Below are 23,648 nucleotides of genomic sequence, written 5' to 3'. Positions count from 1 at the left end.
GGTCAAGAGCTGGGATGCCAGCATTTTCAGGTCCTTCCTTCCTGCTGGCCCCACCAAAAATCTAAGAATAAAGAAAATAAATGACACCATCACCCTTTTATTTTTTCCTGGCTTGGGAAAGAAGCATTTAATCCACCTTCCTTGCAGGAATCTGACTTTCATCTTTATGGCCGCTCAGAAAGGTCTAGCCTTATCCTCATACGATGAGGAAACCTAGTCTACAGGGGATAAAACAGTAACGTGCTAGTGACCTCAGAACAGAAAGCACTCGAATGTGCAGAAACCCTGACTCTTGATCCCTCAGACAGGTGGGGTCCATTGAGCAGCCCCAGCAGGGGGGGCCATGGGGCCCCTGGGGGCCAGCAGTGGTGGGTGGGGGGCCATGGGGGGTCCTGGGGACCAGCAGGGGGGAAGCGTTCGTGGGGGGCAGCATCCAGGGAAGGGTCCTGGGGCAGCTGCATGCTGGTGGTGCAGAGTGGTCCCAGTGAGGGTGTGGGCAGTACTGTTCTCCTCCAGGGATGAGAACCAGCTTCTCATTCCAGCTTCTCTCGTGACCTGGTGCCCATGTGGGGTCCTCTGGTGGCCTCCCCGCCTTGGGAACCCTTTGCCCCCTGCAGCACGGTGTCCATATCAGAAATCGATAGGCCCACGGCTCCCTGCTGCTCTGGCTCCGGGCAGTGGCCCGTGACAAAGTCCTGGCTTTGGGGGCCATGCTGAGAGCACCCTGATAGCAGTGGCTGCAGCGACAGAGCCGCCACGTGAATGGCAGGCGTGGTTTATGACACCTTGGAACATTGACCACACACTTTATCTGCAGAAAACACGGCCTTGGAGAAAACACCTTGCTGAAATTTTTCACATGAAAGTATAAAGGTCGATGGAGGGCTTCCCTGGTGGGTCAGATGGTAAAGGGCGACAAGGTGCAGTCCTGCTCCCCCACAGAAAACCTGTTTGCTGATTCTCCAAGCCCAGCACCACCACCACCACCCCCAGCAAAGTGAAGCGTCCTGTGTCCTGGCTCCAGTGGACTTCAAGGCAGATCTGATTGTCACCCTCAGTCTCCAAGCCAACCACCAGCCCCACTGAGGCTGGCTTGTCTCCTCCCATGATGGCTCCCTGTGATGTAATTAACTTTCTGTTCTTGAATCTTAGAACTTTGAAAAAAGCCTTTTCTGGTTGGTTTGGCCTCCAGGGCCACCAGCCTCCAGCTTCCTCATTCTATAATAGCAGAGTCACTGAGTACATGCCATTCTGGGCCCTTTTTACATCTCGTGCAGAGAGAGGGTTTGTGTGGTGCTGGGGTCTGTGTGACCCTGCTGGAAACCTCACTTCTTCCTGCCTTGGGTGTTTTGGCTGGTGTCTGCCTGTCATAGCTCGTGTTCAGTGAATCCTTTGTGGAGTGAGGTCTCAGTGACCTGATCACCAGCTACTCCAGCAAGCACGCCCTGTGACTGTCTGCGAGACCCGCCTGCACCTGGGCCTCTGTCGTGGCTCCCCGCTCGGGCCCAGCCACAGCAGCTCCTCAGGCCCCCTCGTCTGAGGCCCCGGCCCCTCAGGCTTACCTGCCCTGCACCCTAGTTTTTCTCACACCTGCTCCAGCTTCACTGGAAGACAGATCAGTAGAAACCATCTAATCTGAAGTCTTTCTCAAGCCTCTAAGTTTATATTGTTCATCAAATCAGGGACACTTTTGGTCAGCATTGCTTCAGATTTCCCTACCCCGTTTTCCATCTCCTCTTTCTAGGGCTCCGACTTTACATACGCTGTATCTTCTGTTATCGTTACACACACCACTGAGGCTCTGTCCGCTTTCTATCTTTTTCTTTTACTTTGGGTAATTTCTATTGTTGTCTCTATTTGCTGCTAAGCTTGTCTGTTGACTTTTTTTGTATCGGATATTGGGCTCTTCAGTTCTAGAGTTCCGGTTCGGTTCTTTTAGATATATTCCATTTCAAGGGCCGGCCGATTACACCGCCGGGCTGGCGGCTGTTTCTGTAAATGGAGTCTTGTTGGAGCACAGTGGTCTCCATCTGTTCTTGTAAGGCATGGCTGTTTCTGTGCTACAGCGGCAAACTGAGTAATTGAAAATCAGAAAGTATAGCCCACAAACCTGAACAATTTACTATCTGACTCTTTTAGGAAAAAAGAAAAGAAAAAAGTCAAATCCATTCTATTCCACTGCTGAGATTGACTCTTTGTTAATTCGTTACAAACATATTTTCCTTTACATCCTTGAGCATGGTTGCAATAGCTTTTTAAATCCTTGTCTGCTACGAGGATTTAGCAACATCCGGGTCACCTTGAGGTCTCCACTGGTCTGTGGGTCCTGTTTTCCTGTTTCTTCACATGTCTAGTAATTTTGCATTGTTTCCGGGACACTGTGACTGAGGCACTGTAGAGACTCTATTCTGTTATGTTCTTCTGGAGAGCACTGATTTTTGTGGTTGCTGTTGGTAGCTGTTGTTTTGACAAGACTGGGCTGAAGCTCCAAGTGTGCCTCCCTGTGGTGACAATAACTGAAACCTCTGGATTTTTAGCTTCTGCAGGCATCTCAGGACCTGCCTCTTGTGTGTGATTCAAAGGTCAGCCAGATATTTCAAGAGTTCATACAGAACTTGGGGTTTGGCCTCTCAAGCTCTTTCCTTTCTGGGATCTGCCTCCTCCCTTTTCAGTTACTGTGATCACCCTGAGCTCTGATTTTTCAATCCAGTCAGGCTATAGGCTTCTGTTTGAGTGTCGGCTACTCTGCATGACCCCTGGTAAGACCTGCCCTTTGGGAAACAGCCATAAGGAGACACGGAAATTGATTTGTGCTAGTCTCTTCCTCAAAGTGTAGGTCCCTCTGGTTTCTGTCTTTGGGCTCTCTTCAGTGTGGTGGGTGTTCATTCCAGACCTCATGGTCATTAACTAGGGGACAGGTGGCTGGACAACGCTTGACAGCGGTCCCTTTGCTGGGACAATGGGAGCGACTCCATTGGTGCCGTGAGGTGTAACTGTCACAAACTCTAAGTTAGAGCCAGTCATGAAATCACGTGAGAGCAGAGCTTAAACGTGCGCCTCTGTATGCAGAGCTCGTAGAGCAGACTGACACGGAAGACCGGTGAGAAGTCTCTTGGGGAGAAGGTGTAGTTTGTGGAGAGGGGCCGGTGGCTGCAGAGCCACCTGTGGGCAGGGACAAGGCTGCTCATGTGGCTTCATTTGAAAACACTTTTGTTTATTTCTTTTAACATGGTGCTGGAGAAGGCTCCTGAGAGTCCTTTCACGGCAAGGGGGTCTAACCAGTCCATCCTAAAGGAGATCAGTCCTGAATATTCATTGGAAGGACTAGTGTTGAAGCTGAAACTCCAATACTTTGGCCACCTGATGCGAAGAACTGACTCATTGAAAAAGACCCTGATGCTGGGAAAGATTGAGGGCAGGAGGAGAAGGGGACGACAGAGGATGAGATGGTTGGATGGCATCACCGGCTCAATGGACATGAGTTTGAGCAAACTCTGGGAGTTGGTGATGGACAGGCAGGCCTGGCGTGCTACAGTCCATAGGGTCGCAAAGAGTCCGACACGACTGAGCGGCTGAACTGAGTGTGGATAATTATGTGTGACATCATCAGTCACACTGCCATGTGGTTGCTGCCTGCCCTGTAGGGGACGGCATCTGGCTGGATGCCTCTGAAGACAGAATGAGGGTCCTTGGGCCAGTGTCTGTCCGGGAAGGGGCCCCAGGGAGACCACAGCATGGCTGTAGAGAGGACTGGAGAGTCAGAACTGGGGCCTGTGTGGGTTTGGGTCACAGCATGTGTGTGTGGGATGTCTCTGTGTGCATGTCTGGGTGTCCCGGAGTGTGTCTGTGTGTCCCTGGGTGTTTATTTGGGTGTCCCTACGTCTCAGTGTCCCTGAGTGTGTCTGTGTGTACCATGACTGTGTGTCCCTGAGTGTGTCTGTGTCCTGTGTGTGTGTCTATGTGTTTTTGCCTGAGTGTGTGACATCCCAGGTCCCACGTGGACCCGCTTGTCTCCTGGAGCAGGTGGAGCCCTAAGCCTCCCACCCTTCTCTCTGGAAGTGTTGCACTGTCTGGCTGCTCTGGAGCAGGTCTGGATACTGCTCTGAAACAGGTCTGGATGTACAGGTTAAAGTAAAACCAAGGGATTTACCGTGCCTCTGCATTGCGTGGACTCAGCTGAATCTGTGTGAGATCCTGGGGGTGGTGGCCTCGGACAGCCTGAACCCAGGCCCGAGGTCCCAGGCCATGTTCCAAGGGGGCGTGAAGATGGTTGGCAGTAACTTCCCAGCGCCTGCCCTACTCGGGGCCCCTCCAGAATGGCTGGCTGGCGCGGGTGCCTCTGACCTTTAACATCAGTCCGAGGGTTGTAATTACAGGTTGAGGCACGTGTCCCGTGCTATGACCATCGTGTGGCTGAGCTCAATTAGCTGTAACTCGCCAGGCCTCCACCGTCAGTGACCTGTGGGCCGGGAGGTCCCTGTGGAAGGCTGGGCTGCCCCAGGCCAGCCTCACACAGTTCCTGGGGACCGGCCTCCACGAGGCCCCCGGTCTGTCCTGCACAGAGAGCCATCCTGTCTCCCTTGGGCCCCAGTGCTCTGCGTGGTTCTGGCCACCCCCGTAGCTCCTGCCCATGAGGCGGCCTGTGGGTCTCGACCTGGCCCTGGCCCCACAGTGGATGCACTCGGGCCCCATGTTGGCTCTTGACACACAAGGTGCTTGAGTCCTGGAAAAACCTTGGGCAGTCTCTGTCCTCCCAGCCAGCGGGGTTCCTGGCAAACTCAGCTCTGATGGGGAAGGCTGCCCCCCACACTCACTTCCCAGGGCACTCCCCTGGGACAAGGGCTCTCTGTGTCCGCGGCTCGGCTCCGTGTCCTCGGCCCAGGCACTGTGTCCGCGGCCCAGGCTCTGGGGTGCTGGACGTGGAGACTGTGCACTGCTGCAGCTGGAGGAGCCCAGGTCACTGCTCTGACTTGCTTTGTGGGCCCTTCTGTCTTCAGAGTAAAGGAGACGAAGGTTAGGAGGCTGATTGGGCCCTTGGCCACCAGGCCCCACTCAGGTCCCCCCACTGCAAACCAGGGTGCTGGGAGGTGGTGGGGAGGAGCAAGTGGCGATCCCGCGACTCCCCCACCATCCTCCTGGCTTCCCCAGGAGACCCAGCCACCTGGGGCCTCAGAGGCTGGAAGGAGAGGGCCCAGCAGGTGCTCTGGCCGCCGGTCATCCCAGTCATCTCACGGAAGCTGTGGCAGGATTGTCTGTCCTAACCACACTCAGGCCGAGGCTGAAGGGAGGGTCTGGCTCTCGGGAACACGACCCCACAGGGAGTGGCCGCCCTCCTGGCGGGTGGACAGCATCTCCGGGCTGGCCACAGCAGGTGTGCTCGCCCAGGGTGCTTGGAGCTTGGCCCACTAGCTCCTAAAACGCCCATTATGGGCTTAATGGCTGAGCCGCTCACAAATTGCCATTTAAAATCAATCAAGTCTTCAGCTTAATTAGCTCATTACCATGCAGACTGCTGTCTGGTGGTCACGGGGGAAGGGGAGTGCCACCCGCAGCCTGACTGCCGGGGAGGAGGATTGCTCGCAAGGAATTCCCGTCACGCAGAGACCCGGAGCTACAGGCAGGGACAGGGAACAGCAGCCTCACACCCACCCCACAGACTGTTGCTTCCCCCTCCCCCAAGACCAGAAAGACCAACTGGGAACCAAGGGCCAACCAGATGCCGGAGCCCTCAGACCACAGGGAGGGACAGCCCTGCCTGCCCCGATCGCTAGCTCCAGGCACGGCCTGTGGACCACATGGCAGCAAGCCTGCCTCAGGGCGGCCTCCCGCTCCTGGGGACAGTGCGGCGGACAGAGCCACGTGATGGGGTCGGGGCGGGAGCAGGGGATTGAGGGCTCCCCCGGAGAAAAACGTCAGCGAGAAACAGGAAAGTTCCCGCGGGTTTTGACATCACAGACACAGTAGGGCAGGAGCTCACACTGAGACAGTGTCACAGTGACGAAGGTAAAGACTGGAGAAGAGCAAACACAGTGAGATCCTAGAAATAAACTATATACACTAGAAAAGACCCTGATGCTGGGAAGGATTGAAGGCAGGAAGAGAACGGGACAACAGAGGACGAGATGGTTGCAGGGCATCACCACTCAATGGGCATGAGTCTGAGAAAGCTCCAGGAGTTGGCTATGCACAGGGAGGCCTGGCATGCTGTGGTCCATGGAGCTGCAAAGAGTTAGACACGACTGAGTGACTGAACTAAACTGAACTGACCTTTGAAAGTGAAAACGCACCCTGCACGTGCGTGAAGAGCCGCCCGTTGATAAGAAAAGGCTGATAACTCAGTAACACAGTAGCAAAGGCCACGATACACGGGTCACAGAACAGGAAGAAATGTCTCCCAAATGAGATAAGACCCTCAGCCTCACTCACCATGAGACAGTCAGATTAAATCTCCGGGAGATGCCCTTTCCCTGCTTAGGATGAGGGACAGGTGTGCCCCCCGCTGTGGGCAGGTGAGGCGGGTGTCTGTTCAGGACACGGATGAGTGCTTAGCAGGCCCTGCCCCGCTCAGAGGCACGTATCCAGTGCCGACAGACGCAGAAATTGGAATAGGAGGCCCGTCTGTCCACATTGTGTGTGTGTATGTGTGTGCGTGTATGTGTGTGTGTGTGTGTGGTGTGTATACGTGTATGTGTATATATGTGTGTGTCTGTGGTGTGTATACATGCGTGTTTGTGTGTGTGTCTGTGGTGTGTATACGTGCGTGTATATGTGTCTGTGGTGTGTATATGTGCGCATGTATGTGTGTGTGTCTGTGGTGTGTATACATGCGCACATATACACACCACAGACACATATACACGCACGTATACACACCACAGACACACACACAAACACGCATGTATGCGTGTCTCTGGTGTGTATATGTGTATGTGTATATGTGTGTGTGTCTGTGGTGTGTATACATGTATGTGTATATGTGTGTGTCTGTGGTGTGTATACGTGCATGTATATGTGTGTGTGTCTCTGGTGTGTATACGTGTATATATGTGTGTGTCTGTGGTGTGTATACATGCGTGTATATGTGTGTGTGTGTCTGTGGTGTGTATACGCGTGTATATGTGTGTGTGTCTGTGGTGTGTATATGTGTGTGTGTGTGTGGTGTGTATACATGTATGTGCATAGTGTGTGTAGCATGTGCATGTCTGTGAGCGTGTATGTGTGTGGGTGTGTGTATGTGTATTTTTTCTCAATGGGTGAAAAGTTCAGATCACTTTTTCTGTGGGTTTTCAGGGCTTCCTTCCAAGCAGGAGCATCTGGTCAGAGGTCAGCCTGTGACTTAGTCACGCTTTGTCCAAATCATTAAGGTTTTCTAGTAACCATACAGGAATGTGGCAGAGGATTAGGACTCCGAGTCCCAAAGGGCAGAGTTTTGTTGTTGTCATCGTTAAGGGTCACCTGGCTCCTTGGCACCTTCCTGCCCCGCTGGCCCCACAGCTGTGACCTGAGACCCGCCGTGAACGTCTACTCTGGGGAGATGTTTGGCTGAAGAGCAAACTCTGAGCCTGAGCTGAAACCAGCCTGACGTCTCGGCAGGGGGTGTGCGGGGTCGGCTGGCACAGTGCTGGCATCTTCAGAGGGGAACCCGACCAGTGGTCACCAGATGTGGCCCCTAGGAGCCTGGCCGGGGCAGGAGGCACAGGTTTCTGGGAACAGCAGCTGGGGCTGGCAGGGCGGCCCTCCACGCAGCTTACTCGGAGCTCGTTGTGGGCCTTGGAGGCGCAGGAGCAGAGGCCGTGTGCAGCCTGGGAGAAGCATGGCCTCACAGCAGCCCAGCAAGCAGGGGACTCAGGTGCACCGTGGTTCTGGCTCTGGGCGTACTTTCTAACTCAGCTCCCAGACGCCAAGCGGCAGGAGGGAGAGGAGAGGACACACCGCCATTTGTGGACTCAGTGAGCCCCTGGGAGGCCAGGTGAGGGCCCAGGCCTTCCTGTGACAGCGTCCCTCCGAGGGACCAGCACAGACTCCTGGGTCCAGGCCCACTGATCCTGGCCTCCAGGTGGGGCCCGGGGCCTGCAGGGAGGGCTCTGGGCCAGGTTGAGGCGTGGGAGCAGGCCGTGAAGGAAGACACTCGTCCCTCCGTCCGCGGTGGGCAGCCAGCTGGGCACGTGCATGCAGGGAGCAGGTGCGGCAAGGCCTGGGCTCCTCGGCTCCTGCCTGTCTCCCCGTCAGGGACCCTTCCATGCTGGGCTCGGAGGGCCCTCCAGGGGGTCGAGAGCCTGTAGACCTCAGGGAGGCCAAGCTCAGGCCTCCTGCTGACAGGCAGGGCGGGGCTGGAGGATTTCCAGGAAGCGCGGCCCCGACTCTGGCCCCCCACCCCGAGCTCACAGGCAGCCTCCCACGTGGGCACCTTGGGCCGTGCAGCTGGCGGCCCCCCTGTGGGCTGGGAACTGTGTCCCGTGGAAACAATGAGGCTCCAGCCTCCTGGCCTCTGAGATTGTCCGTGAAGGCGGGACGCCACAGCTGGCTTCCTGGGTGGCTGCCCTCACAGGACTCCCGTGAAAACCATCAGAGGAAGAAGTGGGACCTCGTCCTGACATCCAGATGACCCGCTGCTGCCGCGGTGCCCGAGCCCAGGAAGCCTGAGGGCTCCTGGGGGGCACCAGTGGGTCCTCAGGGCCTCAGGGCCCATTCTGCCCCACTGGCTGAGACCTGAGTCTCCCTGGGCTACAGAGCAGGGCCCACGCCTGCCCCACTGTGCCTCAACCAGGCCCAGAGAGGACTGTCCTGGGGAAGAGAGACAGGCCTTCTGAGAGCCAGCATCTAGCCCTCAAATGTGCCAGGGCGCCAGTGAGGAGTCACGCCGAGGACAGGGTGTAGGGCTCCGGGGTCGGAACCCAGGTCCCAGGGGGGAAGGGCCGCCGGCCAGGCTCGTGGACCACACCCTGTGCTCTGCCTCCTCCCTGACCCCGCTGCTCCCGGGTCCTCGCACCTCAGGAGACAATCCTTAGAACACAAAAGAAGACTTCTTAATAAACAGAACTTCGTTTTCTAGTCACACAGTCGTGTCCAACTCTTTGCCACCTCATGGACTGTAGCACACCAGGCTTCCCTGTCCATTACCACCTCCTGGAGCTTACTCAAGCTCATGTCCACTGGTCAGTGATGCCAAACAACCATCTCAGCCTCTGTCGTCCCCTTCTCCTCCTGCCTTCAATCTTTCCCACCATCAGGGTCTTTTCCAATGAGTCAGCTCTTCTCATAAGGTGACCAAAGTATTGGAGTTTTAGTTCAGCATCAGTCCTTCCAATGAATATCCAGGCTTGATTTCCTTTAGGATTGACTGGTTTAATCTCCTTGCTGTCCAAGGGACTCTCAAGAGTCTTCTCCAACACCAGTGTTCAAAAGCATTAATTCTTCGGCACTCAGTCTTCTTTATGGTCCAACTCTCACATCCATACATGACTACTGGAAAAACTATAGCTTTGACTATATGGACCATTGTAGGCAAAGTAATCTCTTTGCTTTTTCATACACTCCCTAGGTTTGTCATAGCTTTCCTTCCAAGGAGCAAGCATTCTTTAATTTCATGGTTGTAGTCACCAACCTCAGTAATTTTGGAGCCCAAGAAAATAAAGTCTGTCCCTGTTTCCACTCTTTCCCCATCTATTTGCCATGAAGTGATGGGACCAGATGCCATGATTTAGTTTTTCGAATGTTGAGTTTTAAGCCAGCTTCTTCACTCTTCTCTTTCACCCTCATCAAGAGGCTCTCTACTTATTCTTCGCTTTCTTCCATGAGGGTGGTGTCATCTGCATTTCTGAGGTGATTGATTTCTCCTGGCAGTCTTGATTCCAGCTTGTGATTCATCCAGCCTAGCATTTTGAATGATGTAATCTTCATATACTTTAAATAAGCAGGGTGACAATATGCAGCCTCCATGTACTCCTTTCTCAATTTTGAATCAGTCTGTTGTTCCATGTGGCCGGTTCTAACTGTTGCTTCTTGATGTATATACAGGTTTTGCAAGAGGTAGGTACGGTGGTCTGGTATTCCCATCTCTTTAAGAATTTTTGTTTGTTGGGATCCACACAATCAAAGGCTCTGGTATAATCAATGAAACAGAAGTAGATGGTTTCTGGAATTCTTTTGCTTTTTCTATAATGGATGTTGACAATTTGATCTCTGGTTCCTCTGGCTTTTCTAAATCCAGCTTGTACATCTGGAAGTTTTCTGTTCATAAACTGTTGAAGCCTAGCTTGGAGAATTTTGAGCGTTACTTTGCCAGCATGTGAAATGAGTGCAATTGTGTGGTAGTTTGAACATTCTTTGGCATTGCCTTTCTTTGGGATTGGAATGAAAATTGACTTTTTCCAGTGCTGTGGCCACTGATGAGTTTTTCAAATTTGCTGGCATATTGACTGCAGCTCTTTCACAGCATCATCTTTTAGGATTTGAAATAGCTCAACTGGAATTCCATCACCTCCACGAGCTTTGTTTATAGTGATGCTTCTTAAGGCCCACTTGACTTCACATTCCAGGATGTCTGGCTCTAGGTGAGTGATCACACCATTGTGGTTATCTAGGTCATTAAGATCTTTTTTGTACAGTTTTTCTGTGTATTTTTGCCACCTCTTCTTAATATCTTGTACATCTGTTTGGTCCATACAATTTCTGTCCTTTATTGTGCCCATCTTTGCATGAAATGTTCCCTTGGTATCTCTAATTTTCTTGACAAGATCTCTAGTCTTCCACATTCTATTGTTTTCCTCTATTTCTTTGCATTGATCACTGAGGAAGGTTTTCTTATCTTTCCTTGCTATTCTTTGGAACTCTGCATTCAAATGGGTATATCTTTCCTCTTCTCCTTGCCTTTCACTTCTCTTCTTTTCTGAGATAGTTGTAAGACCTCCTCACATAACCATTTTGCCTTTTTGCATTTCTTTTTCTTGGGGATGGTTTTGATCACTGTCTCTTGTATAATGTTACAAACCTCCATCCATAGTTTTTCAGGCACTCTATCAGATCCAATCACTTGAATCTACTTCTTGCTTCCACTGTATAATCGTAAGGGATTTGATTTAGGTCTTACCTGAATAGTCTAGTGGTTTTCCCTTCTTTTTTCAATTAAAGTCGAATTTTGAAGGAGTTTATGATCTGAGCATGAGTGAAAGAGAGAACTATCTCAAATACCCATCTCTTCTGTCAATATTCCAATTATTTTGAAATCAGACTTAACACAGGATTCTTACCACTTTTTCCTTGGAGTCTTAAAGGAGAAGTGGCCCCAATAGTGGGACCTCCCTTGAGGTCCTGGCAGGGCTGATGGGCAAGGGGGCCTAGGAGTCTGACTGTTGGTGGATGGACCTTTGGGGTCCTGCTGTCCTCAAGCACACGACTGTTGTGGTGGGGGTGATTGCGGCTGGGGCACCCTGGAATGCCTGGCCTTATAGGCTGTTTTCCTGGAGGGCCGGGGGGACGTCCTGCATGGGGGCACTCCCATGCAGATACGGTGGGGCTTCAGGCAGGGTGGGGGTCCAGGGCACCAGATACAGCATGAGGGGTGAGGTCAGAGGGGGTCCGTGGGGCCTGGGGCATGGGGGCTCTGCCCACCTGGCCTCTGTCAAAGCAGCCATGCAGCCCCTCCAGCCTGACTCTACCATGGGGACTCCCTGCAGAAGGGGGCCATTTTCTGAGCAGGAGGCAGGAGACCTCTGAGCAGGGTGTCCCAGGGCCAGGTGGACTGGCAGGGCCTCTCAGCTGCATGAGTAGGGGCGGGAGGGAGGTGACCAAAGCCCCAGGTTGGGGGCCTTGCTTCCCGAGCTCAAGTTCTCTTTGTGGAGCCAGGCTGGCCCTCTGACTTCTGCTCCCCCCACAGGCTTCCACCTGTCGCACAAAGTCACCAGTGTGGTCCCTGAGAGTGCCCTGCTCATCGTGCTGGGCCTGGTGCTGGGTGGCATCGTCCTGGCGGCCGACCACATCGCCTCCTTCTCACTCACGCCCACGGTGTTCTTCTTCTACCTGTTGCCACCTATTGTGCTGGACGCTGGCTACTTCATGCCCAACCGGCTCTTCTTTGGCAACCTGGGCACCATCCTGCTGTACGCGGTCATTGGCACTGTGTGGAACGCGGCCACCACTGGGCTGTCGCTCTACGGTGTCTTCCTCAGTGGCCTGATGGGTGAGTGGGCACCGCCACCTGGCCGGGGGTGGGGGGCTCCTGGAGGGTCCCAGGGGTCCTCAGGGTAGGCTCCCAGAAGCTGCATCTAAGAAAGCACAAGACAAAAAACACAGGCTTAAAAGGAGAGTGAGTGTAGGGGTTATCCAGAGATGTCACCAGTGGCCACTTAACCCTCCTGGGTTTTAATTCATCAACAGCCAGTCCACGCCCATCCTCAGGCCGAGGCATGTGTCCTGCTTGGGAATGAAGTCTGGTCCGACCAGGTTGGCCTGGTGGGTGGGGTGTTGGGAACGAGCCGGCTGCTGTCCCTCCCCCTTGACAGGGAGGTTAGGTCCAGCCTCAGACCCCAGGGAAGGAGGAGGCGGCCTCTGGCAGAGGGCAACACCTGAGCCCCACGCCCGTGGAGCCCAAATAAACCTGCCCCTGCACAGAAGGTTGGGTGTCGTTTCTACTCAATCTGGCAGCGAGAAGGCGGGCAAGCCTCTCTATCACGTGGGATCTGTGTCTGAGGCTCTTCCCCTGCCCGTGTTTCCTGCCAGTTGGTTACTAACCTCAGCCCTGGCATACCTCTGAGGTGCACCCCACCCACCTGGGAGTCGGTCATTATCCATCCGGGAAACGAGCAGGTGGGGCCCTGCTCACCGAGGCCGTGCATACGTGCCGGATGGCATGGCCTTGAACTCAGCCTGGTTCCCCCGTGCCTCTGTGCTCCATGGGCTGAGCTCCTGGTGTTGGGGGCGACAAGGGAGGTGGGGGTGCTAGCACCTCCCTGGGCAGCAGTCTCGGCTCAGCTTCGGCCTCAAACACTTCCACCAGCTGAACCAGACAAGGGACAGGCCCTCTGACAGAAGAGCATGCACCCCCAGCCCCCCAGTGGGGCTCACGACCTCCCTTGCAATCACAGTGACAAAGACGACACATTGAGAAACACACTGAGGGCTAAGGCACCCCATCTGCAGGAGTCACCTAGGACTTTGTCGTCACCCCTGGACAGTGTGGGCTTCCTCAAGTCCCCACAGCCATCCGGCACCATCCCCAAGCCCAGCCCTGGAAGCCCCCCAAGGGTGGCATGGTGCCAAACGGCCAGTTCTCCCCAACGCCTGGGCCGCAGGGGCCATGCAGGTGACATTAGACTGCCATCCCTGGTGGTGCCCTCAGGTAGTTTGGGACAGCCTAAGGCCACTTCTGGCCCCTAGGCCCAAGGGAACATATTGGGGTTTGGCTCCCTGAGGGGCCACAGCCGTCTGAGGCCTGTGCTCCGTCCTTGGGATGGAGTGGTCATGGCTGGGTGTCAGCCAAGGTCATGAAGCAGGGCAGTGCCCAGGGGACACCCGGAGCCTGGCCCTGCAGCCGGCAGACAGGGATTGGTCTCTGCTGTCAGCCTGCTCCTGGCTCTGAGGTCTGCCCCAAGGCTGGGGGACACCGCCAACGAAGGGTCAGCCTGGGCGGCCACAGGTGGGCCAGGCAGCAGACGTCCTGGGGGCATCTGGGCACAGCAGCCCAGCACCCAGAAACCCCGGGCCACCAAGAGGCCCCACGGGTGGGCAAGGCCGAAGTGGGAGAGGGTCCCGGAACACACAGTCCAGCAGCCACAGTCCCGTCCCTGGGACCTTCCTGGCATGGCCGGTGCGGGGAGGACTGGCCCTCCAGGGAGGAGGGCTCCCCCTGATGGCCCACTCGTCTTCCAGGAGACCTGAACATCGGGCTACTGGACTTCCTCCTGTTCGGCAGCCTGATTGCCGCCGTGGACCCAGTGGCCGTGCTGGCCGTGTTTGAGGAGGTGCACGTCAACGAGGTGCTGTTCATCATCGTCTTCGGGGAGTCTCTGCTCAACGACGCTGTCACCGTGGTGAGTGCCCAGCAGGATGCACCTCCTGGTCCTGTTCCAGGGTCTCACTGCTGGCATCCCAGCTTCGGCTGCAGGCCTGGTGCCTGCCCTTGACTGTGGAGTTGTGGGTGATCACAGTGTTGTGGGGATCGAGGAGGGGAACTCAGCCAGGTCCAGTATGCCCACGGCCTGAGGGCTGGCAGTCCATGTCGGCTCTGGGTAGCCCAGAGAAAAGGGCGGCCTGTTTGGATATCAGGCCATCTTCCCCACACCGGCCATGGGCTCTGGAGCAGTGCGGTCCCAGGGGCAGCACAGAGGGCTGGTCAGCGGTGTGGCTGAGCACCTGCCTGGGGTCTCCTCAGCCCTGCAGGTTCGCAGACATAGTGGGCGTCCAGTCTTCTCTTTGCTCTAAAAGCCCCTCCATGTCCTGTAGACGCGTGAACTTCTGCCCAAGCCAGGAAGCTCCTCCCTGGCTCCTGTGAGGCTCGTCTTCCTTACGAAGGAGGAAGCGGGAGAAGCAGGGCACTGTGCCCTGCTCCCCTAACCTTCACAGCTGTGCCATCCCTCCCACGCAGTCCCCATGCAGCAACACCACCAGATTTTCTTCCATGAACACAGCTTGCGATCTGCCCCATGAGGGCCTTCTCCCCCCTGGAGAGCACAGACCTGGAGACACAGAAACATTTCTTCCCAAGGGCCCCACAGCGCCCGCCCCCAACCTGGGTTGCCCCCAGGCCCCTCCCCTGGACGTGGAGCCAGCGCATCCTTCAGGAGCTTCGCTCAGAGCACAGCGGGCACCTCCCACACACACAGCCCTGCAGCCTTGGATGAGGTGTTAGTCATTTATCACCAAGTCATAGCAGGATGTGGAGAAGGAAATGGCAACCTACTCCAGTACCCTTGCCTGGAGAATCCCATGGAGGGAGGAGCCTGGTAGGCTACAGTCCATGGGGTCGCAAAGAGTCGGACACGACTGAGCGACTTCACTTCACTTCACTTCATAGCAGGATGAGGTTTGAATGTCAACAGGCAAAGATGCCAGGGGTGCGTCCCCACTGACGGGGGCCACATAACGGCAAAGTCGCTGCAAGTGAAACTCTGGTCGTGTCTTGGGAAGCAAACTAAAGATCATCACAGCAGGCTGGCTTTGTGGCCACCCTGCTTCACTGAGGGTGGGGAAGGCCAGGTTTTCTCTGAGGGTTCTTGTTCCTCCCAGACTATCCTCCCGCCCCAGACCCCACACTACTGCCCTAGATGAATTTGCCCCGGCAGTTTTCAGTTTCCCTTCAGATTGCTGCCATGGTCTCCTCACTTGGACCAAGTCTCACCAGGCCTGGGGCCCGAGACGGGGAGGAGTCAGTGCTGACCGCAGGCTGACGGGGTCCTGTCTGTCTGTGTCCCCGCAGGTCCTGTACAACGTGTTTGAATCTTTTGTGACGCTGGGTGGTGACAAGGTGACTGGCGTGGACTGCGTGAAAGGAATAGGTGTGTGGCTCACGGGTTGTGTTCCGGCGGGGAGCCAGGGCCGGTGTCTTCTCCGGAATGTGGACCCCTTGGGCAGCATCTGTGCCAGGCTGGAACCCACAGCCTGTGCAGGGAAACATGCTTCCATTTCAAAGTCTTGGTGACAGGCCCCCGCCCTCCCCAGCAGGTTACACTAATCTGGTTTCCCAGGCCCCAGCCACCCTGGGTGGCGAGGATCATTGCCCCCACAGACCCACGGGAGGACGTGGATCCTGTATCCGGGGTCCTGGGAATCCCTCTGGGCAGGGACAGTTACAGATGGCATTCCTGGGAGCCCAGAGCCTGGTCCTTGCTGTCAACCCCCCACCAATGCTGCTGGTCTCAGCGCTGCCCCCGCAGTGGGGTAGCCGGGCCTCCTTTGGTGCAGTGCTCTCCCCTCCCCATGCAGCCAGAGCCTCTGTCTGCTGAGAGAATCAGCCTCTTGTTTGCCGAGCTGCTGGTGCCTCTGGGGTCACCCGGGACCTCAGTGGGGAACGGTCAGTCAGTCAGGCCAGCTCGCCCACGCTGCGGCCGCAGAGGGCCGCTCAGAGGCCAGCGGCACTCCTTGTCCTTGCAGTGTCCTTCTTCGTGGTGAGCCTGGGGGGCACGCTGGTGGGCGTCGTGTTCGCCTTCTTGCTCTCCCTGGTGACACGCTTCACCAAGCACGTGCGCATCATCGAGCCTGGCTTCGTGTTTGTCCTCTCCTACCTGTCCTACCTCACGTCCGAGATGCTGTCCCTGTCGGCTATCCTGGCGTGAGTCCCTCCTCGCTGGTCGGCCACCCACCAGCCCCCGCATGCCCGGCGGACCTGCCCTGGGGAGGCCTGGCCACTTCCCCGGGCGGGGTGGGAACTCGCTATGGGGGAGAAGAATTTGATCTATTTAGTCTTTTAATTAAGGAGTTGGCGTCTTCATAGAGCTGTCCAGGGGCTGCAGCGCCTGCTCTGCCCCCACGCAGCCTTTCCCAGGGCTCTGACCCTCAGAGCTGCCCCCTCCCCTCCAGTGTGGGACCCAGGCCCCCAGAGGCCCACAGACAGTGTCAGGGTAGCCAGCCCAGGGCACCAAGCCCCTAGGAGGAGCCCTGTACTCACAAAGAGGAGTGCTGATGAGTAGCGGGGGATGCTTGCCCAGGATGAAGGGGCCCCAAAGTGCTGCCTTCTGGGAGGTGGGCTTGAGCCCCCCGGGGTCTGGTGGGAGCTGAGCCCTGGCCTGAGCGCTCATGGTGGGCTGTCCCGTGTGCAGCATCACCTTCTGTGGCATCTGCTGTCAGAAGTACGTGAAGGCCAACATCTCAGAGCAGTCGGCCACCACGGTGCGTTACACCATGAAGATGCTGGCCAGTGGGGCCGAGACCATCATCTTTATGTTCCTGGGCATCTCAGCTGTGGACCCTCTCATCTGGAAGTGGAACACAGCCTTCGTGCTCCTGACGCTGCTCTTCATCTCCGTGTACAGGGCCATAGGTGAGGGTGTGCGGAGCATGGGGGGTGACGGAAGGACAATGGGGAATGACGGGGGGATTATGAGGATGATGGGCAGATGAGGGGATGAAGGAGGGTGATGGGAGTGGTGGGGACGATGAGGGGATGATGGGGGGATGATGGGATGAGAGGGTGATGGGGATGATGGAGGGTGATGGGAAGATGCAGGGTGATGGGATGATGGAGGCTGATGGATAGGGGATGATGGAGGGTGATGGGGATGATGGAGGGTGATGGATGGGGGATAATGGAGGGTGATAGATGGGGGGATGAGAGGGTGATGGGATGATGGAGGGTGATGGGGATGATGGAGGTGATGGGGATGATGGAGGTGATGGGGATGAGAGGGTGATGGGATGATGGAGGGTGATGGGGGGATGATAGGGGGTGATAGGATGGGGGGATGAGAGGGTGATGGACGGGGGGATGGTGGAGGGTGATGGGGATGATGGGACGATGGAGGGTGATAGGGATGAGGGGGGCTGAGAGGATGACTGAGGGAGACAGAGGGGTGAGGGGACATAGCCAACAGCAGGGACTGGCCACGGGGAGTCTGCAGAACCAGCGACACACATTGGCTCCCGGCCCCCAGCCCTGTAGCACAGTGAATGACAGACTCAAGAGACCTTGGGGAACCTAAGGCTGGCCAGGACATTAGTCACCCTCAGTGAAGGGACAGGCCTTCTCAGTCTTATAGCCTCATCCCTGAAATAAGACCACCTTGAGGTACAAGTGGAACGTTCCAGAAGCCAGGGGAACCCATGTGGCTTCCCACTGACTTACTCTGGATGTGGTCACTTGGGTGGCATCTCAGTCACCATGGCGCGTGAGAAGCAGGAGCCGCTGCGGCCCCACTCAGCCCTGGTCCCTGGCCCCTGGTGTGCAGTGCCAACCCAGGGCTGGGGAGGGGAGAAGGCAGTCGGGTGACCCCCACCTGCTCTGCCTGCAGTCGCTGAACTGAGGGCTCAGGGAAACAGAGGCCCTGTGGGTGGGTGGCCTCTTGTCCTGGAGCTGCTGGGCAGTCACATATGTGGTCACACTGAGACCTAGGAATTTCCAGAGTGGCTGGAGCACAGCTTGGGGGTGCAGAGGCAGGCGGGGGCCCAGAGAGCTCCAAAGAGGTCGAGGGACCTGCGGGCGGGGCTACAGTGGTGCCTCTTGCTCGCTCGCTCGCTCGTGGGAGGAGCAGCTTCCCAAAGGCCCCTCCCCCACTGCGGCTGCAGGGGTGCTGGCAGAGACAGAGGGGCTGCCTCTCCCCCAGTGCTGAGCGCGTGCGCACCCCACAGGGGTCGTCCTGCAGACCTGGATTCTGAATCGGTACCGGATGGTGCAGCTGGAGATCATAGACCAGGTGGTCATGTCCTACGGCGGCCTCCGAGGAGCTGTGGCTTACGCCCTGGTGGTCCTCCTGGACGAGAACAAGGTCAAAGAGAAGAACCTGTTTGTCAGCACCACCATCATTGTCATCTTCTTCACCGTCATCTTCCAGGTACGGGTGGTGGAGGGGCCTCATCCTCCCAGGTGCCAGGCCTAACTGGGTTGATAATTTTAGTAACTAGGTGCAGTTTTGTAGGTTTTCATGTGGCCCCACAGGGTGCAGCGCGATTTGGCCTAGAAACCTCCTTCCTTGGCCGTTGCTGGTTAACAAAGCCCCAGTTAATGTTTCATTGACCAGGAAGGAAAAGGCCCTGCTTTGCCTGGCTCTTGGCTACTCTAAGGAGCTGGCCAGGGGCGTCCAAGGACGTCCAGTGACCCGCAGGTGGCAGGGCCTCCTCTGCCAGGAGATGGGCACAGATCACCTGGGTCCTGGCCACGGGGTGGCCCCTTCCACCCTGTTGGGGTATGTGGGCTCGGGATCAGTGGGCCACAGTGGGGTCAGGGTGTCTATCTTCCAGGGCCTGACCATCAAGCCCCTGGTGCAATGGCTGAAGGTGAAGAGAAGTGAACAGCGAGACCCCAAGCTCAACGAGAAGCTGCACGGCCGGGTAGGTAGAAGGGCTGAGGTAGGAGGGAGGAGGAGGAAGCGGCTGTCCAGGTGATGCTGACCCACTTGCCTCTCCTTCCAAAGGCTTTCGACCACATCCTCTCGGCCATCGAGGACATATCAGGGCAAATCGGACACAATTATCTGAGAGATAAGTGAGTCGCTGCAGTGGCCCCTGACAAACTGAAACAAGAAAATTCAGAGGCACGTTCATCTCAGTTGTTAGTCCCCTTCTTTAACCAGCGACTGTAGGATCCATAGGCTATAGAGCGAATCTCTGGCATCACCATGACCCTAACTCCACTGAGCCCCAGTGACCTCAGAATACTGCCCTCGGAGGACCCAGGGCCACTCACCACCTTGTTCAGGTCCCCGCTTCTCCCCTCCTGCCCCTGGGGTCCCCCCAAGCCCCTTCTCCTAAATACCTCTGCTTTTCCTCCTGGGACCCCCCTTCTGCCTTCCTGCCCCTGAAGCCCCTTAAGCCCCCTCTCCTCCTAGAATCCTCCTACTTCTCCTCCTGTGACCCCCTTCCCCCCTTTAAATCTCCACCTGCCCCCCCATCCTCTCATCTTCCTACAGGGTTATGCAGTCAGAGGAAATCTGCATGACCGCATTACAGGAGAAGGTTAATCCCATTTTCACTCACACACCAAGACCCTGCCATCGGACAGGAAGGTAGAGCGGCCACAGGGCCATGAGGCAGCGTTCAGCGGCACGTGGAGGGTCATCTCTTTCACTTCAAAGCTTGCCTGTGTGGCTGTCACAGTAAATAGAAACTGAGTATCCCACCCAGCAGCTACAACACTGTGTCCATCATGGGTCTGGATGTTGCCAGGGTTCCATCCCAGGGCTTCACCCAGAACCCGCCAAGTGCTGACCACTATTGGTTTGACCCACTCGTCCTCGCAGGTGGTCGAATTTTGATAGGAAATTCCTCAGCAAAATCCTCATGAGAAGGTCAGCTCAGAAGTCTCGAGATCGGATTCTGAATGTTTTCCACGAGCTCAACTTGAAGGATGCCATCAGCTATGTGGCCGAGGTACTGGCCGTCTCATCTGCTCTTTTGTAGGAGTGTGGGGGGAGGGCGGGAAGAGGCGAGACAGACCCGTGTGTGGACAGTGCTGGGGTCTGCACCCTGAGGCCCGGGCAGGGGTGGGGGCAGCTGGTGAGCGACGCACAGTCTTCTTGTTGCCCCAGCTGCAGTTCACCTGAGCTCAAGGGCCCTCAGGCACCCTGAAAGTGGGGTTCACCACAGCTCCCGCTCTGCGGTGCTGGGTCTGAGGTCACAGACCCCAGTGAGCACAAGCTCCAGGCTCCAGCCGGGGCGAGCCCATGGGCGCAAGGCCTGTCTTCTGCACCTCCGACCAGCTGAGGAAGTTCAGAGCAGGAATCCCGGCCCCTCTGACTGTGAGCCTTTGAGGCCTTGCTGCCTCCCTGGGGCTGGGAAGGTGGGTGGTGACCCCTGCTGGCTGCATCCTCTCCTGGGGACCCTCTATGGCCCCCAGTTCCCACTGGTGACAGGCTCCCAGCAGGGCACCGGCCTCCCTTCCCCGCTGCCGCCTGCCACCTTGGTGCCTATGACGCAGGCCTGTGGGCTCCTCTGCACCGCGGTTGTGCCTGTGAACAACGCCCACAGCACCAGCTTTGCCATAGCAGGTTGGCCCTCAGCTGGCTGCCCTCCCCAGCTCCCCCCTCTCCCTGGAGGGCCAGTTGCTCTCCTAGGGCACCTCACTCGGCAGTGTGACCTCCATGCCTGTGGACTCTGCTCTGCCTAGTTTTCGCCTGACTCTGGAGGCTGGGGTTTCTCTTCTGGGGAAAATTAGGGCAGCTGGTTTGGAGCCCCCGTGGGGACAGGGCCTCTTCCCCCATCCCGTGGGGATTCCCCACGCTCCCCGAGGCACCAAGTCCTTTGCACAAGCCTCCGTGAGCCTCCCAGCTCCAGCGGGGCCTCCACCGTGGTTTCTGAGGTCTTGGCTTTCCCAGGTGCCTTGGGGTCAGTGCACAGCACCCCAAGGTGGGGCTCCCTGGGGCCAGGCCAGTGACTGACAAGGCCACCTCCTCTTGCAGGGAGAGCGCCGTGGGTCCCTGGCTTTCATCCGTTCTCCCAGCACAGATAACATGGTCAACGTGGACTTCAGCACCCCACGCCCCTCCACTGTGGAGGCCTCTGTCTCCTACCTCCTGTAGGTCCCCAGAGCTGCTGTGGGCCAAGCTCTCTCCAGGCTCCCCGACCAAGCCACAGGCATGGCCAGTGGGCCTCTTGGGGCTGCCCACATGGGAAACAGGGCCAGAGCCGGTGGCGTCTGTCACCTGTCGTGTCAGTCGGCTGGAGTGAGGCAGTGAGCCAGGGCCCAGCAGCCTGCTTAAGGAGCGCCCCCTGCCCCACCACCAAAGACAGGGGTGCTGATTGCAGATTCCAGGCCTCCAGCCTCTGCCCTGCCAGTGCAGGGCGGTTCTGGGTATCACTGCTGGCGCTTTGGAGGGGCAGGTGCACTGCGGGGTCAGTCTTAAACCGGAGGCAGAGAAGGTCTCACCGGGATGACCCCAGGCCCCAGGGGTGCAGGTGGGAGGGCAGGTGGTCGTGCCCACTTGCTCACCAAGGCCCTCGCAGGAGGGAGAACGTGAGCGCCGTGCGCCTGGACATGCAGTCCCTGGAGCAGCGGCGGCAGAGCATCCGGGATGCGGAGGACATGATCACCCACCACACGCTACAGCAGTACCTGTACAAGCCCCGGCAGGAGGTGGGTGCGCCCTCCAGAGCCAGCGCCCCGCCCGTCCTGCCCCAGGGCAAAGCATGTCCCTACTTAGTGCAGGTGGCTCCTGGGGGGGCAGCCCAAGCCCTGCTAACCCTAACCACCCCCCATCCCCCCCTCCCGCCTCCCCGCCACAGTACAAACATCTCTACAGCCGGCATGGGCTGACCACGGATGAGGACGAGAAGCAGGACACCGAGATCTTCCACAGGACCATGCGGAAGCGCCTGGAATCCTTCAAGTCGGCCAAGCTGGGGATCAACCCCCACAAGAAGGCCGCTAAGCTGCTCAAGAGGGAGCGCGCCCAGAAGCGGGTGAGAGGGCACACTTGGGCAGGCACCACCGAGGGGGCACCCTGGTGGCAGGGCAGAGGCCTCCCTGGAGTGGACAGGCAGATCAGGCAGGACCCAGAGCTGTGAGCGGTTTCCTTCTGCTCCTCAGAGAAACAGCAGCATTCCCAACGGGAAACTGCCGATGGTGAGCTCCCTGCAGGACTTCACCATCAAGGAGAAAGGTAGGCTGGGCCATGGCTGGACGCTGGTCAGCAGGAGCTGAGGGGCACCTGAGGGCAGCCGGGTGCAGACGGCTGTACTTCCAGGAAGCCCGCGCCCTCGGCACCAGGGCCCTCCTCACAGGCGGCAGCCACTCTGGGGGCAGGGCTGCGACCTGGGCTTCCCATCCCCTTCCTCTGTGGCCCGCCCCCTTCTCCAGTCGCCCCCGCCCCTCCTCGAGAAGACCTAGTGTGGTCCTCCCTGCCCACCCCTATCCTGGTGTGGCCAGGTGGGCACCACGGCCCACTGAGCTGCCCAGAGGCCGCTAAGTGGGGGCGGCAGACATGAGGACCCTGGGCGGGGCGGGGGTTGGGGGCGGCGGTGAGCGGGTCCGGGGCAGTTGGTCAAGGGCTCAGACGAGGTCATCTGCGCTTCCAGCCTGTCCCCTTACGCTGTCCCCTCCCTGTCACCAGATTTGGAACTCTCAGACACTGAGGAAGCCCCCAACTATGGTGATGAGATGAGTGGCGGGATCGAGTTCCTGGCAAACATCGGGCAGGACACAGCGACAGACTCCCCCTCAGGTGAGGGGGCACGGCCCTCCGCCACCCACAGGCGATCCCTGGCGGGAGGCCCCGGCGGCGGAGCGCGGTTCACGCGGGCGCGCAAGTGCGCGCACAGGCAGAGGCCCCCGCTCTGAGAGAGGAGAGCGAGAGCCGGGCGCAGGGCCTGAACCCCAGAGGCCCGAGACCTTCCAGGTGACCTTCCGCGTGGCCGAGGACGAGCTGCTGTCTGACCCAGGGCCGCCGCCTCCCTCTCTGCCCTTCCGCTGAGCGAGGGAAGCTGACGACCGCCGCCCTCTCTCCTAGGAATTGACAACCCCGCGTTTTCCCCGGAGGAGAGCCCCGGCATCCCCTCTGGGGTGCCGCCCTGGCTGTGTCCCGGGGAGGCGGTGGTGCCCTCCCAGAGGGCCCGCCTGCAGATCCCCCACTCCCCCGGCAACTTCCACCGCCTGGCGCCCTTCCGCCTCAGCGGCAAGTCCGAGGACTCGTTCCTGCTGGCCGACGGCCCCGAGGAGCAGCCGCACGCCGCCGCGCCCGAGTCCACGCACATGTAACTGGCCCGCCGGCCGCGCTCTGGCCCCCGCTCCTCTCAGCGCCGCCTCAGCCCCGCGCGTCGCTCTCTCTCCACCGCCGCCTCCCCCGCACCCTGCTCTCACCAGCCTCAGCCTCTCTTCCAGCCGCGCTTCTTTCTTCAGGCGCCTCTGATTTCCTGCTTCTCCCGCGAGCGGAGGCGGGGCGTCCCCGCTGAGTGAGGGTGTGAGGGTCCCGCTGTGTGAGGGTCCCGCTGTGTGAGGGTCCCGCTGAGTGAGGGTCCCGCTGAGTGAGGGTCCCGCTGAGTGAGGGTCCCGCTGTGTGAGGGTCCCGCTG

The 23,648-nt window shown here is 57.8% G+C and overlaps 1 protein-coding gene across 1 annotated transcript in view; it reads left to right on the top strand.

Moving 5' to 3' along the window:
• The window catches only part of SLC9A3 (solute carrier family 9 member A3), a 34,163-nt gene extending 10,828 nt beyond the window's left edge, over positions 1–23,335 (top strand). The window contains exons 2-16 of the mRNA XM_040262220.1: positions 11,876–12,178; positions 13,867–14,027; positions 15,413–15,491; positions 16,087–16,264; positions 16,752–16,972; positions 18,277–18,479; positions 18,886–18,975; positions 19,059–19,129; positions 19,884–20,013; positions 21,042–21,157; positions 21,586–21,715; positions 21,865–22,041; positions 22,169–22,241; positions 22,692–22,802; positions 23,088–23,335. Coding sequence (XP_040118154.1) covers positions 11,876–12,178; positions 13,867–14,027; positions 15,413–15,491; positions 16,087–16,264; positions 16,752–16,972; positions 18,277–18,479; positions 18,886–18,975; positions 19,059–19,129; positions 19,884–20,013; positions 21,042–21,157; positions 21,586–21,715; positions 21,865–22,041; positions 22,169–22,241; positions 22,692–22,802; positions 23,088–23,335 — 2,291 coding nt within the window. The remainder of the gene's footprint in view (positions 1–11,875; positions 12,179–13,866; positions 14,028–15,412; positions 15,492–16,086; positions 16,265–16,751; positions 16,973–18,276; positions 18,480–18,885; positions 18,976–19,058; positions 19,130–19,883; positions 20,014–21,041; positions 21,158–21,585; positions 21,716–21,864; positions 22,042–22,168; positions 22,242–22,691; positions 22,803–23,087) is intronic.
• The last annotated feature ends 313 nt before the right edge of the window (positions 23,336–23,648 follow it).

The sequence above is a fragment of the Oryx dammah genome, unplaced genomic scaffold (assembly GCF_014754425.2).
Source record: "Oryx dammah isolate SB20612 unplaced genomic scaffold, SCBI_Odam_1.1 HiC_scaffold_20, whole genome shotgun sequence".
NCBI lineage: Eukaryota > Metazoa > Chordata > Mammalia > Artiodactyla > Bovidae > Oryx > Oryx dammah.
Note: the sequence above shows the minus strand (reverse complement) of the source record. Positions and strands in the feature narration are given on the sequence as shown.